General features: G+C 39.5%; 1 protein-coding gene across 5 annotated transcripts in view; it reads left to right on the top strand.

The window, feature by feature from the left end:
• Positions 1–23,088, top strand: part of NPR3 (natriuretic peptide receptor 3) — a 68,542-nt gene that overhangs the window by 7,178 nt on the left and 38,276 nt on the right. For all 5 annotated transcript variants that reach the window (XM_082453799.1, XM_082453798.1, XM_082453797.1 and 2 more), the window contains exons 2-3: positions 4,311–4,433; positions 18,179–18,345. In XM_082453799.1, coding sequence (XP_082309925.1) covers positions 4,319–4,433; positions 18,179–18,345 — 282 coding nt within the window. In that variant the 5' untranslated portion in view covers positions 4,311–4,318. The remainder of the gene's footprint in view (positions 1–4,310; positions 4,434–18,178; positions 18,346–23,088) is intronic.

The following is a 23,088-nucleotide window of genomic DNA, read 5'->3' as shown; positions in this document are numbered from 1 at the left end:
TTTAACATTTCATTCTGATTGTACTTCTGTGCCTGTATTTTGCCGTATGCCCTTTAGGGTACTGAAGGGTAAGTCTCTTCCGTTCACAAACTCATGTCTTTTAGTTCTGGGAAAACTTCTTAAATTATTTCTTATATCCCCTCATTTTCTCTGTTCTCTCTTTCTACAATTTGTTTTATTTGGATATTAGGCTTTCTGATTTGGGACTCTGTTTTTCTTATCCCTTTTCTCCTATTTACCACCTGTCTTTTAAAAAAAAGTTCCTCTTACTTAGATGTTTCTTTGGCTACTCCCACAGTTACTATTGAGTTTTAGTTGTAAATTTCTGCTGTCATATTTTCAGTTTGCAGCACATGGCATATCTTGTTTTGCTTCCATGGAATAACCTCTCTTTTCCCTTGTAAGTTTAGAATGAAATAGAAGATGGATGCAAGAGTCAGATGGAGAATATGAAAATGTCATTTTTATTATTGATAAAAACCTATTGGAGAACATGGGTTTAGATCTGTTGCCAAAGGGGCCTGCCTGCTATTACTTCCCCTCATAATTAGGCAGGGTCAGCCACTAAATCACAGGTAGTGCTGCAGGCCCCCCTCCAGGACAGGCCCCTTACTACAGGGTGAAAGTTGCCCGTAATGTGTACTCTCTGCAAGCAGACACACCCCAAAGAGGAAGGAAGAAAGGGCTGAGTCCAGGATGCCCAGCTGTCTTTTCCAGACTCAGCAATCAGACAATTCCCTCCTTCTCCTCCCCCAGGGGAATGGGGGAGAGGGACAAATGAAGGCACATGGGGAAATGAAGATTGTCCTTCTGTCAGAGGTTGCTCCAAGTGTAAGCCTGAAAGGGGGAAAGGGTATCACCCTAACTCAGGTATGCTTCCTGGATTGTTTTGGGGTCTCTGAATTGACTTCTCTAGCCACCCCTTTGTACTTCTTTCTGCTGTTCTTAGAGTGATTGCAAGAACGTTGCAGTAGGGAGAAGCCACTTAACAGAAGACATTGTGGGAATCAGATAGTGGAGGGTAACATGGAACATCACAAGTTCTTTGGCAAGGAGGAAAAAATAGAGCAGAATGATGAAAAGTCTATCCAGAAACTTGGAATCGCATCATCATTTCCTCTTCTAGAAGTTTAACAATTTGACCAAAAAAGTTAGTACTTATATATTTAAATATATATTTAATATACTTAATATATATTTAAATATTTATATATTTAAATATACTTAAGTATAGCAGAAATTATTTTAATTGACCTCCACTTAAGCAGCTTGCAGGATTAGCTGATGCTCTCCTTTTCTCTATAAACTTTATTGGCTGTTGGTGAACGCTGGTAGCTGGTATACTTCTCCCATGTTTGCCAGCACATTTCTCATAAATCTGTTTATACCAGTTGTACTTATTATTATAAGTATGCAATTTAATTATTTATTATGTAAACTGATGAAACGTGAGTAAGAAGAGAAAGCTGTTTCAGTGAAAACTATTTTAAACCTTCCAAAAGATTGTATAGAGGCATGTTGCTAAAAATACTTGCTGTTGAATTAGGCATGAATGAAAAAGCCATAAGAGATTAGGGAACATTCTAGAAGGACTCTGCATTCTGACTGCTCAGCCAGTGTCTTTAAGTGCTTGCTCCAACTTAAACTGGGCGATAATGTGCACTAGGGGTTAGTTTTGTGGAAGAAAAACAACACCTGGCCCATGAAGATGGGAGTTAGGATTTCCTTTTCAGAGTTGGACCACATTGTCCACACAAAGCAGATGAAATCTACAATAATTCCAGTCTGCTCAGATAGGCCCAGTGCTGCTCCGGGTCACTCTTTTGGTCCAAGCAGGTACTGACATTTAAAGAAAGAATGTGTCTATCAAAAGGGGTTGGCCTTAAGGGTGATGGGAAGGGAGAGAAAGAGAAGGGCCACGGCTGTAAAAATAGAAAAGAAGTGACAGAGAGGCCAGTGTTGGGCACAGCCCACCCAGGACTTGGGGAAGCCTGTGCTCCGGCCTGAGGACACAGCCTGTTCAGGCCTGGGCCAGGTGTAGCTCTTAGACGGATGCTTTGGGTTATCAAGACCTGACGCCTTTGGATGCTTGAACCCTGCAGCTGATCTCCCTGATTCTGACTTCATCCTCACTAACATCCTTCTGCTTATAATTTGGCTACTCAATTAGCACTCCCAGGTCTCTGTCGGCACAAACATGTTTGTGACCATTTTGGTCCCCATTGAAATTAATCTTCACTTCGGATTACCTAAAAATATCTGAGTTAGGTTGTCGGGACTCTGCTCCCCCAAGCAATGACTCTACTCTTTATGTGCTGACAGAGTCAGGTTCTGTGTCTTAAGGTTTAGAGCCAGACTCTGGACTATGGTCAAGTGATCAAAAAATGACGAGTTCTGCCAGCGGAGAGTCAGCCGGAGCCTCCTGGCCCCGCCTGGCGACGCCCACCCTGGGAATCCACACTCTTCAAACTTGTCCAGCCTTAGCCCAGGCTGTTTCGTGAGACACCTTGGCTCTTTTGTCATTTAAAGGACTAGAATCAAATCGGAGCTAAAACAAGTGTCTAGGTCATAGTGAGTAATGAGGAGTTTCTTCAAAAGCTTCCTTACTGAGGCATCTTGAAATTTGACTATGTATCCCAAATATATAACTATATTTCCAGGCACAAACAACACCTACTCCCACAGTTATAAATCTTCCGGAGTTTTGTATTGTTTTAAAAACTTGTTCTGCAGACTTTCAGCCTGTCCTCTGAGCCCTTTTGTCGTAAGAAATGTCAGAGTCATGATCTAACATTCTGAATTAACCTGTGCAGTAAACGAAATGTCAACAAGTGCCTGGCCCTTCCTGCAGGCTGCCAAGGAGGCTTTGGCACAGCCCGAAGTTTGTTCTGCATCTTTCAGCACCCACGCTTTTACAAAGAACATACACAACCTGCAGGGCTGGCACGCATGGTGATAATGTGGTCATGGCACCCAGGCTTCTCCTCTCCTCCATGTGTGCAGAAAAGCACAGCGGGCACTGTCTCGGGGGCCAGGGGCCATCAACAATGATCAAAATAACTGGATGAAGGCCAGGTCCCCACTTCCCTCTAGTCCGTTGCAGCTCTTACGTGGCAGGCAACAATATTCTGCAGCTGCTTAAAGCCTCTCAGCTCTGACAGTGTGGTTGTGAATTGAGAGCACATGGGAGGGACCTGGAATCTTGGTAACTATTTCCTATATCTGTTGAGACAGCTTGAGAAAAAGGGTTCTACATTCAGACTGCAGAAAGCCTGTAGCACTCGCTGCATCCTCTGATTTGCCAAATGAAAGCTTTCTCAGGAAAATGTGTGTACTATGCTAGTAAAAGTATAAAAAGCAGTTGACCAGCCTCACTATCTTATATTGGGCAAATCTGGGAATTTATTTGAAGTATTTTTTTTTTTAAATTCATTTTGAAACAATTGTGTATGTTTGGAAAAGATGTAAGGACGTATAAAGCACCTCCGTATAGCCTTCACCCAGATTTTCACCAATGGTTAGCATTCTGCTGCTATGCTTTGTCATTCTAACCTCTCCCTTCCCTCCCTTGCCCCTCCAAATATTTACACATGTACATATACATGCACAAATATTACTATCTTTTTATTAACCATTTGAGAGTAAATACAGCTATCATGCTCTTTTACCCCTGAAAACTGAAGTGTGTTTCCTAAGAACAAGGACATTCACTCATGTAACCACAGTAGAATAATGAAAAGCAAGAACTTTAACACAAACACAATACTATTACCCAATTTACAGACCTTATTCAAATTTCTCCAGTTGTCTCAATAATGCCCTTTATAGAAAAACTTTTATTATTCTTTTTCTAAGGTCCAGGATCCAATCCAGGACCACACACTGCAGTCAGCTTTCTGTTTCTCTAAGTCTCTTTTAGTCTAGAACATTTCCTCAGGCCATCTTTGTTTTGCATGAAAGTGACCATTTTGAAGGGCGCAGGTCCACTATTCTATACACTGTCCCCCAAGCTGGGTTTGCAGCGGCTTCCTTCTGATTAGATTCAGGTCGCCCACTGTGAGGTTTGGGGCCCGGGGTGTGTTACACCAGGGGACTCCTGAGTCTGCTCCCATGGTGGGTGATGTTGACGTCCATCACTTGGTGATGGTGGCGATGGATAGCTTTCTCCACTGTCAAGCTGTTATTCTGCCCTTTGTAATTCATGAATAATTTGTGAGGATTCTTTAGGACTTTAGCCGTGCCCTGTTCCTTGTCAGATGCTGTCCTCCGTGCAGGGGCGTTTCACGCGTCTGTTTGTTCCTCCCCCGCAGTGGTGATCATGTGTGCAAGCAGCGACACCATCCGCGGCATCATGCTGGCGGCGCACAGGCACGGGATGACCAGCGGAGACTACGCCTTCTTCAACATCGAGCTCTTCAACAGTTCTTCCTACGGTAACTCTGCCTCCGCTTTCCCCTCCCCGCTGCCAGGGTGTCCAAAAGGGATTGTGAGACAGGGCCAATAACTTGAGTCATCTCAGTGGATTTGATTGCCGTAGATAGGGTTTTAGAAATTTGTGATTCTGAACACTCCCACTTCTCATAAGTTCTCAAGCTTTTCTTCTCCGAGAACTCAGAGCAAAAAGTTACCACCACCTGTGATGCCAAGGAACTTGGGGAGAACATAGCTCACTCCAGCACCCCAAAGGATCATAAATCCAGGCCCTGAGGGCCCCTCCCCAGTGCATTTCCAACTTTGGGTTGCCACCATGATGGACTGCTGGAATAATTTTAGAGAGATTTGGGCAGAATTTTTAGTAGCATGGAATAGACTCGAACACATCAACATAATAGAATAGAACATGTCAAAGTGTGTCACACATAGAATATGTATGGTTTCATACAACTTTTATTTTAGTAATATGATTACATGTTTGAGTGTATATATTTATGCATGTTACACATGTATTTGTAATGGGCCACAATGTGAAATAAATAAAATAACCATTACTGTAAATTGAGGTAAAAGATTTTGAAAGTTGCTGCTCCCAGCCCCTCCTCCTTCCAGATTACTGTCTCTTAGCTTCTCTTATAAAAAGTTGGGAAGCCACTAACAGTTACAATCGAAAGTATTTAACTCCTTAAAATGGATCTGGGGAAGTTCCCAGGGTTCCTGTGATGGTGGGTGTTCAAGGAAGTCATCAAGATCGCAGGTATAAAACATTTTCTCCAAATGTGGTTAGGGCTCTCTCTGAAGTAAACAGTGTAGGGCTATGGAACATTTTCTCAAGTACTGCACATTGGCAGTTACAGGGGAACTGTAAGTGTGTGTATCACGAACATCATGTTCATGCTGAGCTCCACTTCTCAGTTATTGTGGTCGAGATATAGTTAGATGGGATCTAAACCTTAAAGCATATGCCTCAGTTTCCTGCCCTGATAAGCTCCTGGCTTACTTAAGCAGTAGATCATTGTGCATAAACGTAATGAATCACACTTCTCACGGGAATAAAGCAAAGTTGTTGAAGCAAAAGTAACCTCTGCTTCCTGTAGCAAATAAAATTGAAGATTTGAGGCTTGCAGGATAAACACCCAGTTTTCCCCTGCTTGCTCCCATCACTGTCTTTCCCCCTATCTTTACACAAGCAGAGTGGCAGTTTTGCTTCTTGACCCAAGATCAGAATGTAATTACATCATTGGTTACGGTATTGAATTCATTGAGATAGTGGTAGAGACTGGTGAAAAATTAAAAAAATTTATTCTGAGTTTTGCAAGTTGGCTACTGCAAGCATAGCATTTTGAGGCAATGCATGTGAATGCATATTATAAGTGAGCAAGTACAAATTAGGTACTGGAATTCCTTTCATCCATGGATAAAGCTTGCATTACTTTTCCCTGCTCATTACAATACACAAGTATTATAGAAAATTTGAGAAACATAGAAAAGCATAGGGAAGAAAATAAGTTACTGAAACTCTCTGCCATGCAGATAAAGGTACACTGATAATATTTAGATGTTCATCTTGTCTATTTTATTACAAATTATATATTTATGAAAAACATTTCAATAAAATGATCATACTATCTATAGTATGAATACATAGTATTTTATAATGCTGATATGCCATCTTTCTTAATCAGTCTTTTGTTTTTTAATATTTATGTTGTTTCCAGCTTTTTGCTATAAGAGCAATGCTATATTGAGTTGCCTTGCCATGTGCATTCATGTGTGCACATACATACACATGTATGTGTGTGTAATCTGTAAGACAAGCTTCTAGAAGTAGAATATCTGGGTCAAATGTTATATGCATTTAAATTTTGATAGATATTGCCAAAGTTGTCCTCTAAAGAGGTTTGCCAATTTACATTTTTGCAACAGTGTATGAGATATTTTGTTTTCCTGCATCTCTGTCAACCCTGTATCATCTAACTTTTAAATTATTTTATTTATTTGAATTTCTTTTTATGTCCATAAGCAAAGTTCTGCAGTTTTCTTTATTTGAATTCTGCACCATTCTTGCTGAGTTCATTCTTAGACATTTTATGTTTTTTGGTTGTTATTATGTTCATGATCTTTTCCTATTACATTTTGTAACTGTAGTTGTTATATAGAAAACAAGAATTCCACATATTAAATCCTCTGTTCTAATAGATTTTTTAAAATCACTTTCAAATAATAACAATTTTGATAGTTGAATGTTATATTTATCTTTCTTTTCTTACTGCATTGGCAGTAGCCTCTAGAATAATATTATATAACAATGGTGATACTTAATTTCTAATATCTTGTCAGAAGTAGATGTTAAAATATTCTTTAGTTTATTAAGTGTGGTTTTAAAAATTGGAAGTGAGTGATGAGTGTTATCAAATACATTTTATCTGTACTTTTAATAAATTTCCTAATATTGAGCCATTATAGTATTCTTGGAATTAAGCATAGTTTGTCATGATTTTTTTAGATGTATTGCTGATTTTAAGTTTTTAGTGTTTTATTTACGATTTTTGAATCTATACTCATGAGATTGGACAGTTTTCTTGCCTTTAGGTGGTATTGTCAGATTTTAATATCAGGTTAATAGTAGCTTTATAAAATTAATTGGGACACTTTCCATTGTTTTTATGCTCTAGAGCAGTTTATATACCATAAGAATATTCCTTGAAATATGGAAACAATTCAACTCTCTATCTGGACCTAACTTCTTTTCAGAGGTAATTTTTGGAAAATTAAAAAAACAAATCTATTTTGAAATAATTTTAGATGTACAGAGAACTTTAAAAAAAAAATAGAGTTCGTGTATACCTTTTACCCGGATTCCTCTAATGTTAACAATTTAAATGCGCATAGTACAATTATCAAAATAAGAAAATTAACATTGGTACAATACTACTAACTAAACTACAGGCTTTATTTGAAATTTACCACCTTTCCTCCTAATGCTCTTTTTCTGTTCCAGGATCCAATCCATTTAGTTGTGTGTCTTCTTAATCTTCTCCAGTCTGTGATAGTTCTTCAACCTTTCCTTGTTATTTATGACCTGACACTTTGGATAAGTCTGTTATTTTGTAGAATGTCTCTCAATTTGGATTTATCTGGTGTTTTCAAATGATAAGTTGAGTTTACACATTTTTGTCAAGAATACTACAAAAGTGGTGCTGTGTCCTTCTCAATGCAAAATATGAGTGCATAAGAAGTCATGTCTATGTATATGTATATACATATGTATATGACTTATTATTGGCTTTATGTATATATGACTTATTGTTGGTGATTTTTGGGACAACTTTTTAAAACTTATTTTTCCATTAGTTCAGTTTTTCTGATTCTTGAAAACTGAATTGCACGGAGTTATACAATGTGCTCTGATACAATCTACCAAGTATCCTTGGTTTTTCTTTTTTTTAATTTTTAAAAATTTATTTATTTTATTTTATTTTTAAAAACTTTTTACTTTATATTGGAGTATAGTTGATTAACAATGTTGTGATAATTTCAGGTATACAGAAAAGTGATTCAGTTATACATATACATGTGCCTATTCTTTTTCAAATTCTTTTCCCATTTAGGTTGTTACATAGTATTGAGCAGAGTTCCCTGTGCTATACAGTAGGTCCTTGTTGGTTACACATTTTATTTATTTATTTATTTTTTTGGTTATACATTTTAAATATAGCGGTGTATGCATGTCAATCCCAAACTCGCTAACTATCCCTTCCCCCCACCCTTTCTTTCTGGTAACCATAAGTTCGTTCTCTAAGTCCGTGAGTCTGTTTCTGTTTTGTAAATAAGTTCATTTGTATCATTTCTTTTTAGATTCTGCATATAAGCGATATCATATTTTATTTCTCTTTCTCTGTCTGACTTACCTCACTCAGCTTGACAATCTCTAGGGCCATCCATGTTGCCGCAAATGGTATTATTTCATCCTTTTTAATGAATGAGTAATATGCCATTGTATATATGTGCCATATCTTCTTTATCCATTCCTCTGTCGATGGACATTTAGGTTGCTTCCATGTCTTGGCTATTGTAAACAGTGCTGCAATGAACATTGGGGTGCATGTATCCTTTCAGACCATGTTTTTCTCTGTATATATGCCCAGGAGTGGGATAGAGGGATCATATGGTAGTCCTATTTTTAGTTTTTTAAGGAACCTCCATACTGTTCTCCACAGTGGCTGTACCAATTTACATTCCCACCAACGGTGTGGGAGGGTTCCCTTCTCTTCACACCCTCTCCAGCATTTATTGTTTGTAGATTTTTTGATGATAGCTGTTTTGACTGGTGTGAGGTGATATCTCACTGTAGTTTTGATTTGCATTTCTCTAATAATTAGTGATGTTGAACATCTTTTCATGTGCCTCTTGGCCATCTGTGTGTCTTCTTTGGAGAAATGTCTATTTAGGTCTTCTGCCCATGTTTTGATTGGGTTGTTTTGATGATATTAAGCTGCTTGAGCTGTTTGTAAATTTTGGAGACTAATCCGTTGTTGGTCACATCATTTGCAAATATTTTCTCCCAATCTGTGGGTTGTCTTTTTGTTTTATTTATGGTTTCCTTTGCTGTGCAAAAGCTTTTGAGTTAAATTAGGTCCCATTTGTTTATTTTTGTTTTTATTTCCATGACTCTGGGAGACAGATCAAAAAAGATCTTGCTGAAGTTTATGTCAGAGAGTGTTCTGCCTATGTTTTCTCTAAGAGTTTTATAGTGTTCAGTCTTACATTTAGGTCTTTAATCCATTTTGAGCTTATTTTTGTGTATGGTGTTAAAGAGTGTTCTAATTTCATTTTTTTTACATGTAGCTGTCCAGTTTTCCCAGCACCATTTATTAAAGAGACTGTCTTTCCCCCTTTGTATAGTCTTGACTCCTTTGTTGTAGATTAATTGACCATAGGAGTATGGGTTTATTTCTGGGCTTTCTATCCTATGCCATTGATCTATATTTCTAGTTTTGTGCCAGTACCATACTGTTTTTTTAAAAAAATTTATTTATTTTTGGCTGCATTGGGTCTTCGTTGCTGTGCGTGGGCTTTCTCTAGTTGCGGTGAGTGGGGGCTACTCTTTGTTGCAGTGTGCAGGTTTCTGATCATGGTGGCTTCTTTTGTTGTGGAGCACGGGCTCTAGGCTCACGGGCTCAGTAGTTGTGACTTGCAGGCTGTAGAGCACAGGCTCAGTAGTTGTGGCACATGGGCTTAGTTGCTCCACGGTATGTGAGATCTTCCTGGACCAGGGCTCAAACCTGTGTCCCCTGTATTGGTAGGCAGATTCTTAACCACTGCGCCACCAGGGAAGCCCAGTACCATACTGTTTTGATGACTATAACTTTGTAATATAGTCTGAAGTCAGGAAGCCTGATTCCTCCAGCTCCGTTTTCTTTCTCAAGATTGCTTTAGCTATTCAGGGTCTTTTGTTTCTCCATGAACATTTTAAGATTTTTTTGTTCTAGTTCTGTGAAAAATGCCATTGGTAATTTGATAGGGATTGCATTGAATCTGCAGATTCCCTTGGGTAGTATCGTCATTTTGACAGTATGGATTCTTCCAATCCAAGAACATGGTATATCTTTCCATCTGTTTGTGTCTTCTTTGATTTCTTTCATCAGCATCTTATAGTTTTCAGAGTACAGGTCTTTTGTCTCCTTAGGTAGGTTTATTCCTAAGTATTTTATTCTTTTTGATGTGATGGTAAGTGGGATTGTTTCTTCAATTTCTCTTTCTGATCTTTTGTTGTTAGTGTATAGGAATGCAACAGATTTCTGTGTACTAATTAACTTTGTAACCTGCAACTTTACCAAATTCATTGATGAGTTCTAGTAGTTTTCTGGTACCATTTTTGGGATTTTCTATGTATAGTATCATGTCATCTGCAAACAGTGACAGTTTAACTTTTCTTTTCCAATTTGGATTCCTTTTATTTCTTTTTCTTCTCTGATTGCCATAGCTAGGACTTCCAAAATTATGTTGAATAAAAGTGGTGAGAGTGGACATCCTTGTCTTGTTCCTGATCTTAGAGGAAATGCTTTCAGCTTTCTCCATTGTGTATGATATTAGCTGTAGGTTTGTCATATATGGCCTTTATTATGTTGAGGTATATTCCCTCTGTGCCCGCTTTCTATAGAGTTTTTATCATAAATGGGGCTGGATATTGTCAAAAGCTTTTTCTGCATCTATTGCGATGATCATATGGTTTTTATTCTTCAATTTGTTGATGTGGTGTATCACACTGATTGATTTGTGGATTTTGAAAAATCCTTGCATCCCTGGGATAAATCCCACTTGATCATGGTGTATGATCCTTTTAATGTATTGTTGGATTCAGATTGCTAGTATTTTGTTGAGGATTTTTGCATCTATGTTCATCAGTGATATTGGCCTGTAATTTTCTTTTTTTGGTGACATCTTTGTCTGGTTTTGGTATCAGGGTGATGGTGAGCTCATAGAATGAGTTTAGGAGTTTTCCATCCTCTGCAATTTTTTGGAACAGTTTCAGAAGGATAAGTATTAGCTCTTCTCTAAATGTTTGATAGAATTCGCTTGTGAAGCCATCAGGTCCTGGGCTTTTGTTTGTTGTGAGTTTTTAAATAACAGTTTCAATTTCAGTGCTTGTGACTGGTCTGGTCATATTTCTGTTCTTCCTGGTTCAGTCTTGGGAGATTGTACCTTTCTTAGAATTTGTCCATTTCTTCCATGTTGTCCATTTTATTGGCATACAGTTGCTTATAGTAGTGTCTCATGATCCTTTGTATTTCTGTGGTGTGAGGGTTTTTCTGATTATATCCCCTTTCTTTTCCCTTTTACTGCCTGGTTGCTTAGGCTTTGCTCTCGGCTGTCAGCCTGCCTGAGAGTCTGTGCCATGTACTAGCTCTTGGCAAATTGACATAACCCTGCCCTTCCCCTGCAAGTCTCAGTTTCTTCTAATGATAATAATAGTACTTATCTCATCGCATCAGGCTGAGTAATAAATGAGGTGGTGTATATGAGAGACACAGAAAACTTCTTGGAACATGATGAGTGTTTAGTAAATGTTCACTATATTTACTATTAATTTTAGTTTACTTTGACCATTACATATAGTACTTTAAAAATGATAAGTTAAGTTTGTACGTTTTCTTGTGGTGCAGTTTTATAGCTTGATTTAGGCCATACATTTTTTTTTTTTTTTTGATAGGGTTGAACTTAAATATTTTATTTTGCTATTGTTTTATATTTATTCAAAAAAATTTTGTTTGGTTCCTCTGTTCCTACTTTCATGTTCTTTTGGGTTAATCGAATTTTTTTTCAATTAATTAATTTATTTATTATTTTTGGCTGTGTTGGGTCTTCGTTTCTGTTCGAGGGCTTTCTCTAGTTGCGGCGAGCGGGGGCCACTCTTCATCGCAGTGTGCGGGCCTCTCACTGTCGCGGCCTCTCTTGTTGCGGAGCACAGGCTCCAGATGCACAGGCTCAGTAGTTGTGGCTTACGGGCCCAGTTGCTCCGCGGCATGTGGGATCTTCCCAGACCAGGGCTTGAAAGGCCATACATTTTTTTGTTACCAAATTAGTCAACTTTTATCTAGTACATCCTAAGGACCTGGGTGCATTAGGAATTATATCTTCCTGCAAATAACCAAGACTTCCAGCTATAGTAATTTAAACAAATGTAGAGGTTTATTCTCTCAACTGTAAGAAGTGCAGAGGTGGGCAGTCCGGGGCAGAATGATGGTTCCATAATGTCATCAGGGATCCAAGCGTCTTCTTGTTTTCTGCTCCCTCAATCCTAGTGAATGGCATCCATCCTCAAGATCATAAGATAATGGCTAGGATTCCAGGGATTGTGTCTTAATTCTAGGCAAGACAGAAGGGGAAAGATGAGAGGCAAAAAGGAATCCTTTTCAGTTGACTCAGTTCTGTTTGAAGGGCTCTCTGGAAGCCCCACTCATTAACTTTCGCTTACGTATCATTTGCTACCCGTGGTTGGGAGGGGGACCAGGAAATGTGTGCTTTTAGCTGGGCTCACTGCTACCTCACATCAATTCAGGAATCTGTTACTAAGGGAGTAACAGAGAGAATGGATGGGAGAATGGATGTAGGGAGGTTTGCCGCAGACCCTGAAGCACTTTTCCTCTTCAGAGTAGAAGCAGTAAATAGAATCTTATGGCAGGCACAGTGACCTAGACCAAGGTTCTGGTGTCTGTCGCTCATAAAGGGCTTCCTCTGAGATTTTTATACTCTAAGAATCAGATATATGTTCATGAAAAGTTCTCCAACATCCTCCTCTGCCTGTGCTTCCTCACATCAAAGTCTACACCAGTTCTAGAAAAAGACTCTGTTTTAAATAATACTTGAGATTGGTTTTTTAAGAAAACATATTGATAGCATGTCCATATTTACTGATTATTAGATTGTCTTGGTGAGCACTCAAAAAAATTCTCAGATCTGCCCCAATTATATTGTTACAGGAGTTCTGAATATATTATGAGGGAATTCAAGTGATGGAAAATAAGATTGAAAGGATAGGTTTTAAAAAAATCCAGAGTGAAGATGATATATATTGTGCTGCAGAGTTTTGAATAGCACCTGTTGGCATTTTCATTCACTGGCATTATGTTCTTTGGATGTAAGTTAGGTGGAAAGTCATTTGCGCAATCTTGTCTGGGACTGTAAGGATATTGTAGAGCTTTCCTGACTTCCTGAGAACACAGAGGCACTCATTAAGGTGAGGATGGGAGTATTCCAAGGCTGGTAATGCACATAAATTACTTGACTCACTAAAAGTAGAAAAATGGCAGAAAAACTGGGGAAGGATTGGATTTATATTTTGCTATTAAAGTGATATATTCATGTTATAGTCAGTTTAGGGTAATGAGAAAAGAGAAGGAATTCTCACACAATCTTTCAACTGTAACAGTTGTTAAACCACGTTTAGACACTTCTTCTTCTGATCTTTCTTCCTCTGTTACTTTTATTTTTAACATTTTTGTCCTCCACTGAATTTGAAGTCTTAAATCTTAGAACACACCAAACTTGGATGAGATGAATGAACAGCAGACACAGCACTGGAGTTTGGAGGCTGGCTTGAATTTGAATCCTGCTTCTATTTATTAACCAAGTGACTTCGGGCATGTTAATCTCCTTGAGCCTCAGTTTCCTTATCTGTCAGATGGGTATCATACTTAAATATTCCTCATAGAGCTTTCATTAGGATTAAAGAATGAAATGCTCCAGGCAAAGCCATTCACAATGGCATCGCTCAGTAAGTGGTGCTGTTATCACTGATGGGAGAATCTGGACCAGCCTAGCTCAAGGCAAGCATGTAACTCCTGGGTATTTGGAGAGGTTGGGGTGAGGCAGGGTGGCCAATGCTTTTGTCTCACTTAATTGGCTTCCAGAGGTCAAGAGCCACGTACTCTGCAGCCAGCCCAGGTGTACTCCAGGCATCATTTCTTGGATGTTGTCTGTGATGTCTCAGCTCGTCATTCAGCACACATTTACCGAAGGCTTTCTATGTGCTGGGTCCTTGGTAAGTACTGAGAGCTACAGGATGATACAGTTGTCCCAGTACCTCTGGCTCTCGCCAGCTCCCTGGCCCCAGGATTGCCAAGCACAGGGCTTGGTGCTGAGCAGTTTATTTCCTCTTTCACAAATATTCTGTACCCTTCTCACTCTAAATGCAAGCTTGGGGCTCCATGATGTTTAAAACCAAACAAAACAAAGAAAGCAAATTCACTTTCCCTTATTCCTGAAACAACTGCAAGAATCATCTTCTCTGCCCTACTTCTCATTAGCTGACTTCTTTCTCCTCTTCTTAATCCCTTGTTCAGGACCATTGTAAGAATATGACAACAAGACCCACCACTCCTCTGAGAGTGTTAGGTCACCGCTGACCTTCCCATCACCAAAGCCATCATCCTTAGTGCAGACCGTGCCTACATGCCTCTAAAGCAGTGCTGTCCAGGGGAACTTTCTATGATGCTGGCTGTGTTCTACTCTGTGTTGCCCAGTATGGGAGCCACTGGCCACATGTGACTATTGCACATTTAAAATGTGGCCAGTGCGAGTGAGAAACTGAAATTTTAATTTTATTTAATCTTGAGTAATTGAAATGTAAGTAGTCACACATGGCGCTAGCGGCTGCTATAGTAGAGCTATATACAGCTCTAGTCCTTGCCATATTGTTTCCATCCATTTCTTTCTGGAAACCCTGTTTTTCTTAGCTTTGGTGGCACAGCATTCTTCGGGCTTTCTCTTAACTCTTCTGTCTCCTCTTAGTCCTTTGCCCACTAAAAACAGCGTCCCCAAAGTGTGTGTGCTCACCCTCTGCCCTCTCCTTCTGGGTACTAAGTACAAGACATATGGACGTGACATCCAGCACTCTGTCTAGCCCTCCCTCCTCTTGCTGGCTTCAGACCCCTCTTTCCAACCCCAGCCTGGTGCTGCCTCTTGGGTGTTCTGTAGTCAGTCACCTTGGATTGACCATGACCCTAACTGAAATCACTGTCATTTCCGTGTCCACCTAACCCCTCCTCCTCCCTCTGGCTCTGCTATTTCTTCTGACAACCATTTGCTTTTCCTCTCTGGCATCACTGGTGACGCGCGTCCCTCTCGGCTGTCGTTCACTCCCTCACTCTTGTAGAGTCTTCAGATTCCTCTCGCACAGCCCTCTGCATTCATTCTCAAGGGCCCTCCCTCTTTTTATGATTATAAAAGCAGTAAATAAACGGCTGAAAATTTGCTAAAGTCAGAAAAACAAATAAAAAAAGAAAAGAAAAGAAAAGATGCCTGTAATTCTAACCACCCGGAGAACCATGTTCAATTTTTTTTGGGGTGTGACTTCCCACATATAACCTCTGGTAACCCCTTGCCTGGATTACTGTGGCTGTGAACCCTCAGTGTCTCCCCAGCCTAATCCATTGCTATTTCCCAAGGCATGAGTCTGATCATGTCATTCTTCTGTTCCGCTCATAAATCTCCAGAGGCACCCAGTGTCTGCTGAATTAAACTTGTCCCCACTGATGGGGCATCATGCCAAGCCGACCTCTGCTTTTCCTAGGGTTCAGTGGCCCCGAGAGGTTACTGACACGGTACAATAAGAGACACACACAAAGCAGGAAGTCATAGTATTGGTTATGGTTGTGACTAGATACCTATTTAGTTTGGCTTACATTTACTAAGCACTTTTGTTTCCATTCTTCTTTCTCTCTTTTTTAAAAAATTTTTGTTGTTTTTTATTTTCTGGCCATGCCACGTGGCAGTGTGGGATCTTAGTTCCCCGACCAGGGATCAAACCCATGCCCCCTGACCACTGGACCGCCAGGGAAGTCCCTTCATTCTTTTTTCTAGAAAACGAAACTCCAAGATCATTACCTTTTAGATTGTGGTAGACAGATTTATTGTACTGTATTTCACTTCTTTCAAAATGAAAAAAAAAAAAGTTTTTTCCATATTAGTAACTAAGATAGTTGCCGTTTCCAGTTTTATGTGTACTTTCTAATTACACAGCATAATACCCTATAGGGTTATTTCCTTTCTTGTGCCCGGAGGGGACTCTTACCCAAAGCTGAGAAACTCTGACCCTCTTTGCCTAAGAAACACCATTCCTGCTGATTCTTGATACCTCGGGTCAGTTAAAAAAGAATCAATACATATGGATTGCAAACCTAGAAGAAATGGGTTCCTTCATGGGTTGAAGATGGACATTCTTAGAATTTGGGGTCTTGCTGGCTAATGGATTTGGCCCCTTGACAAAAGGCCACGTTGTCCATGACTTGAGCACCCGGAGGGGTTGGCCCTGGCCGATGACAGTGCCACACAGCTCACTTGCCCTCTGAGCAAGCACCAGCATAGCTGTGGCCTCACTGGTGTTTGGGAGGTTTCATAGTGGAGGAGGAGGAGGAGGACTTCATCAAGTTTTGTTCAGTGGCTTGAAATTTAATCTTGTGCTCATTGCGAATGGATCTAGCCCTTAATGAATTCTGTCCTTGGCTCTGTCTTATTTATCTTTTAACAGCTCCCTGGCACATACTAAGCAATTAATAAATGGCTGCTATTATTAGGATTATGATTAAACAGATGCCTCCACAAGCAAATTCTTTGTCTCTGCCTTTTCTCATGCTCCAGACAGAGGTTCCCAGCTGCCCACTGGATGTCATACACATTTGCACCTCTGCCCGTGCCGCAGATTCTGCCAAGCATGCTTTTCCATCCTCTTCTCCTCTTATGAAAATCCTATTCACGCATTTAGGGCCAGGCTGATGCCTCTTCCTGGCATGAAACTTCCCTCTTTGGAGCTGGTTACCTCTTCCTCTCTACTCTGCGTGGTTTCCATGTACCACCCCCCGCGCCGCGTAGTAAGCTAACTGCTACCCTGTAATGACTTCAGGTGTTTACATGCCCATCTCTAAATCCCTCTCTTGAAGGTGGTGGAGACTGTTCAAAACATTTATGATGCCCACTGTTCCAGCTGTCACAGAAACTTGCACGTAGTTCAGTTAATCCATGTTTGTCTGATTTAAGCTATGATAGAAATTCCAAAACCACCAACTCTTAACTGAACTTTTTCTGTAAGAGTAGAGCAAGGGCCACGGAGCCCTGGCTACACATTCCAGAAGCATCCTCTCTGTTTAGCCGCTGGGCTCTGGGCATCTGGGCTCAGGGCAAACAAATGACTGTGATGTTGGACTCTGGCTGGTTGAATTCCTTGTGGTATGTTCAGAGATCTCAAGGAATCATAATGATAATTCACAGAATTATTATTATTATGGTCAAAAGTTAGAGGTCCATATTTCCTTTTGGGGTCCTGCAAGCCACATGTTTTCTCAAAAATGAAATAATAAAGAGAAGAGGAATGATTCTTATCCATGTAATTTGCCTTTGCTTTTGTGAAAGGGAGAGCCGTGAAGCAGCGGGGTACCCAGCTTCTGAGTGCCTCAGTTTCCTCATCTGTAAAATAGGATAATTGTACCCACAGTCACGGGATCTTGTGAGGATTAAATGAGTTTATAAATATAAAGTGTTCAATAACTAGGCTTTTATTATTATTATAATATATATATATACTCAATAAATGTTAGCAATTTTTATTTTATTACTATTGATGCACAGATCGACTTGTCCAATAAATAAACTTTTTGATGTTGCCAGCACTAGAGAGATAGAAATACTCAAGTTCACCTAAGCTACTTTTCAGTCTGAAGAGAGTCGAGAAACATTTCAAGAAATATCAGTAATCTCAAACCTTTTTCTTTTAGCACCAACTTTATAATACTTGTGTAAATCTGTTGTCGTACGTAGCCATCCCTGCCTTCCACATCTATGTAGCATCGGGTTTACTGTAGCGCAGTAACATCTTGGTTGACCTCCACAGTTGATTAAAAAATATTAAAAACTAAGTGTGAATGGGAAGGAATAGACCTACTGCTTACTCCTCCAGTGCTGCAATTCTTGGCGGCTGAAAATTACAGTTACAGGGTTATTATAAGGCAATTAACCCAACAGTGCTTTTCTTTCTGCCTCACATTTCAAAGGAACACGTGTCCAAAGGGCCTTCTTCTCCTTTGAGGATCTTGACATTGTCACTTTCTATCCAAGTGCAACACTGTGACAATACCTCCTGCCCCAGCCACCAAAAGAAACATGTAGAGACACATCGCAGTTGAAAAGGGAGAATGGCCCCTTTATGGTGACTGGCTTGGAATTATAAATATTTTTACTTCTCCCGTAGGAGATGGCTCGTGGAAGAGAGGAGACAAACACGACTTTGAAGCTAAGCAAGCGTACTCATCCCTCCAAACAATCACTCTACTGAGGACAGTGAAACCTGAGTTTGAGAAGTTTTCCATGGAGGTGAAAAGTTCTGTTGAGAAGCAAGGGCTCAGTGAGGAGGATTACGTAAGTAATTGATTATGAGCCTAGACCTTCAGCATCCTGAAAACAGTCTTCGAATTAAATCAGGTGTGATAAAGCGTCCTGTTCTGAACCATTCCTAGGTTCACGTCTGAATGTCACTGTTGCTTCCTGTGTGTGTTTTTTTTTTTTTTTTCTGGCCAGCTCCCCTCCCTCCTCCCCACCAGGCACCCATCACCCCCACGCTTCACTTACACTTTGCCAGCTGCTGAAGGAAGGGAAATTGCTTTCTGTGGGTACTTGTGGTCATGCTGAGCAGAGATCTGGAGACTTCCATCACCTATTCTGCTAGGAGCGTGTTGGGGGAGAAGACGGATGAAGGATTGCCAAAGTTTTGCATGCCTGATTTTTCCCGAGCTTGGTGGAGGAAGGTATTTTGGATTCTAGAAGGCTCCTTGTTTTGGCAATCTGTCTTAGCTTCGTGGCCGGTCTGCTTCTCTCCTTTGTGGCCGTGTTGTCGCCTCCTTCTGCTGCAGGCTGTTCCCTACTGAAGGATTCCAGAGCGTCGCACACCATTAGTGCGGTTGTTATTCATGCATCTTCCAAGAGTGGACAGGAGTCAGGAGCTCAGGCCAGGCTCAGGATTAAGTAGAGGGACATCTAACTGTGTGATCTGGGGCAGATTCCTCAGTCTCCCTCATTCAGATGAGGATGGGAGGATTACAGATAATCTAGCTGAAGTCCTTGGCACTGTCTGGTCAAAAAGTTGGAACTCAATGAATGGTGCCTCTTTTGTACTATTGTTATAAGATCATACCTGTCTTTATAGGAATTTGCTACTAAACGACATACAAAGGGTCTTATAAACATGTATTAATGTCTTAAATGCGATTTATATATTATACACATATCATTTAAAATACCTTTTGACTTTCTAAATTAACACTGTCTTCTAGATATGTAATGTGAGCCACAAATGTAATTAAAAAGTTTTTAGTAGCCACATTAGAAAAAGTTAAAAAAAAAAGGTGAAATTAATTTTAATAATACATTTTATTTCACTTAAATAGAAAAAAATCATTTCAACATTTTATCAATGTAAAATTATGACTGAGATTGTATATTTTTTTTCTTGTATGAAGTCTTTGAAATCTAGTGTGTATTTTACCCTTACAGAGTATCTTAATTCAGTTCAAGTGCTCAGTAGCGATACGTGACCAGTGGCTGCCATGTTGGACAGGGTGTTCTTAATTATGAAAGAAGTAGAGCCCAAGTTTACAGAAACCTATGATAGTATTGTCATCATCCGAATCTTTTGCCTCAGGAATGTGAAAGGACACAAAGGACATTGTAGTTCTCTTCAGTAGTTCTGCCAGAGGTGGCCTGTGTCAATATTGAAAACATACAAGTCTTTAACCTATGCCACTGTATGTTATTTTACTTTACTAGGTTCATATTAACTTTCTGGTTTAAAAACTCAAAAATGGTGTCATTTTGTCTAACCTCTTTCCTAAGGTTGTTGAAGTTCAAGTATTCCAGTATAGGTTGTCCAACATGATGATACTTAGTGGGCAAAAGTTGGCATTCCATTGCACTATCAGGTACATCTTCTTGGTCATTAGTTATCCTGTGTTCAGAATATTAAATCTTATTTTAATGGTAGTCTAGGCAAAATCTCCCTGGAAGGGGTACCTACTACAAAGATCCATAATACATTCCAAACCAAATACTGCTGCTTTAGAGATTATTTGTAGTTGTAGATTACAATATCGCTTCCCTCTGATGGTGGGATCATTAAAACGGATTTTATAAATAAATAAAAATGATAATGTAAAGTAGAAATTGGAGCTCCTTATAATGACTTATTCTGTCTTTCATAGTTATGTGTGTTTTAGCTGTGCTCCTTTGAGTGCCACTGCAGCTGTTTATCAGGTTAGTTTAGACAGGTGGTTGTGGTGAGTATCGTGGAAGAAGGAGATACGGGGCCTCGCAGAGGCTAGAGCTTGATCTCCTGCAGCGGGAGATGCTGGAGCGGAGTAACAAGACTTGGTGGTCTTCATCCTAAGCCTCAGTTCTTTCCTCGTTCTTGCTGCTTCTCTTGTTTGTACTAATAGGTTGTCTCATCTACTTAGAATTTCCGTTAGTGACACCCATCGTGAGCTCTTCAGTCCTTGTTACTGGATCTCAAATCCAGCAACTTTGGTGGACTGTATTCTAAATTTTTACCATGCATTTTCTAAACAACCACAAGACCTGTGAATAGTAACAATTTTGTTTCTTTTCAGTTCTTCTTTTAAGTATGCTTAATTAAGAGATATTTAATTACATTGTCTATTAAATTAAGTATAATTAATTAAATTAAAACTTTTAATGCTACTGGCTAGGATCCCAATACAGTATTGAATATAAGTAGTGGTAGTGGGCGTCCTTGCCTTGTTCTGAACTTTAAAGTGAAGAGCATATAAAAGATTTCATATCTGTTCATATCACCATTGAAGTGTGATGTTTACTGTGGGGTTTTGGGGAAAGAGTCTGTATTAGATTGTGGAAGTTCTCTTTTATTTGTTTTTATTTGTTGGTGAAGTTCTGTTCTGGCAAAATGATACCCTTTATTAGGATAACTGAAACAAAAATAGCACAGAAAACATAAAGATTCACATAATGTAGATTAGGAAAGGATCTGGACACAGGTTTTTTTTTTAATTGAAGTATAGTTGATTTACAATGTTGTGTTAATTTCTGCTGTACAGCAAAGTGATTCAGTTACACACACACATATATATATATATATATATATATATATATATATATATATATATATATATATATACTTTTTCATGTTCTTTTCCATTATGGTTTATCACAGGACATTGAATATAGTTCCCTGTGCTATACAGTAGGACTTTGTTTATCCATCCCATATATACTAGTTTGCATCTGCTAACCCCAAACTCCCACTCCATTCCTCCCCCACCCACCTCCTCCTTGGCAACCACATTTCTGTTCTCTATGTCAGGACACAGCTTTTGATTGTAAGCATTGTAAACTATATGATATCCTTGACCCCATGTCGTGTATGCTAGTATCACAGTTACCAGATTAGCATGTGGTTGGCGTCTTTGGAAAGCTTGGGATCTTCTCAAGATGCAAAAATTTGGAGCTTAAAAAATTTTATAAGGTTATACTGAAACATTAGAAGGATGGAATGGCAATGGTGTTTTTTAATAAAATTATTATTATATATTTTAAACTTACCAAATTTTGTTATTAATGTTACTTTGTTTCTCCCTCCTCCCTTCTTCTCTCTCTCCTTCTCTCTTTCTCCCTACCTTCATCTCCAACTCTTTCCTTCTCTTTTTTTAAAGTGACTTTTTAACTGAGATGAGTGCAAATTTACATGCAGTTTTAAGATGCAATATGGAGACATTCCTCATATATAGTGCCTAGTTTTCCCCAGTGGTAACACTTTGGAAAACTATATGTAAGATCACAACCAGGATATTGACACTGATACAATGCACTAATTTTACTCACATTTCCTCAGTTTGGTTTGTACTTATGTGTGTATGTGCATGTGTGTGGGTATTCAGTTCTGTGGAATTTTATCACCTGTGTAGGTTGGGGTGTTTGAATATTATCAAATGCGTTTTCTACATCTATTGAAATAATCAGATATTTTTCTTTATTCTGTTATAATGTGGTGAGTTGCATTACCAGGGTTTTCCCGCTGAACCCCAGTTTTATTGAGCTATAACTGACATATAACATTGTATAAGTGTAAGTACAACATAAAGATTTTTTTTTTAAATTTAATTAATTAATTTATTTATTTTTGGCTGCACTGGGTCTTTGTTGCTGCGTGCGGGCTTTCTCTAGTTGCGGCGAGCGGGGCTACTCTTCGTTGCGGTGTTCGGGCTTCTCATTGCAGTGGCTTGTCTTGTTGTGGAGCACGGGCTCTAGGCACCCGGGCTTCAGTAGTTGTGGCACATGGGCTCAGTAGTTGTGGCTCACGGGCTCTAGAGTACAGGCTCAGTAGTTGTGGCGCACGGGCTTAGTTGCTCCGCGGCATGTGGGATCTTCCTGGACCAGGGCTCGAACCCGTGTCCCCTGCATTGGCAGGCAGATTCTTAACCACTGCACCACCAGGGAAGCCCCAACATAAAGATTTGATATTTGTATATATTGAGAAATGATCACCACAATAAGTTTGGTTAACATTGATCATCTCACATAGTTACAAACAAATTTTTTTTTCTGGCGATGAGAACTATAAAAATCTACTATCTTAGTAACTTTCAAATATACAATACAATATTGTTGACTGTGGTCATCTTGCTGTACATCTCATCCTTGGAATGTATTGATATTTATCTTATAATTGGACATTTGTATCTTTGAACCACCTTCATTACTAGAGTTTTCTAACTTTAATAATCTCTGCACTCCTGGAATAACTCTGCTCTCTCTCTATACCAAGTCTTGAACTCCTCGATTTCCCAGTTCATATCTTGGAGAATATAATTGTGGTTGAACCTGTACAAGTTTGCTTGGTGGAGCTTTCCATGCTGGGTTGTCTCAAAGGCTATTGGCAGCCTGTAGATTAGGCTCTCTGGGTTGGAAGTTCACTCCTGTTTCACTCATCTCTGGTGGGTAGTTGGGTGGGTACACGTGTGCGATGCGATGGAAAATAGGATTGCTTAGGGCTGGCCTATCACTGGGACTCTGCGTGTTGCATGTACTGTAATTGTCTCGTTATTACCACATGTATCTATGACAGTGTCTCCGCCA

This window comes from Balaenoptera physalus, assembly GCF_965194825.1.
Source record: "Balaenoptera physalus genome assembly, chromosome: 3".
NCBI lineage: Eukaryota > Metazoa > Chordata > Mammalia > Artiodactyla > Balaenopteridae > Balaenoptera > Balaenoptera physalus.
This window is presented reverse-complemented; position numbering and strand designations above follow the sequence as displayed.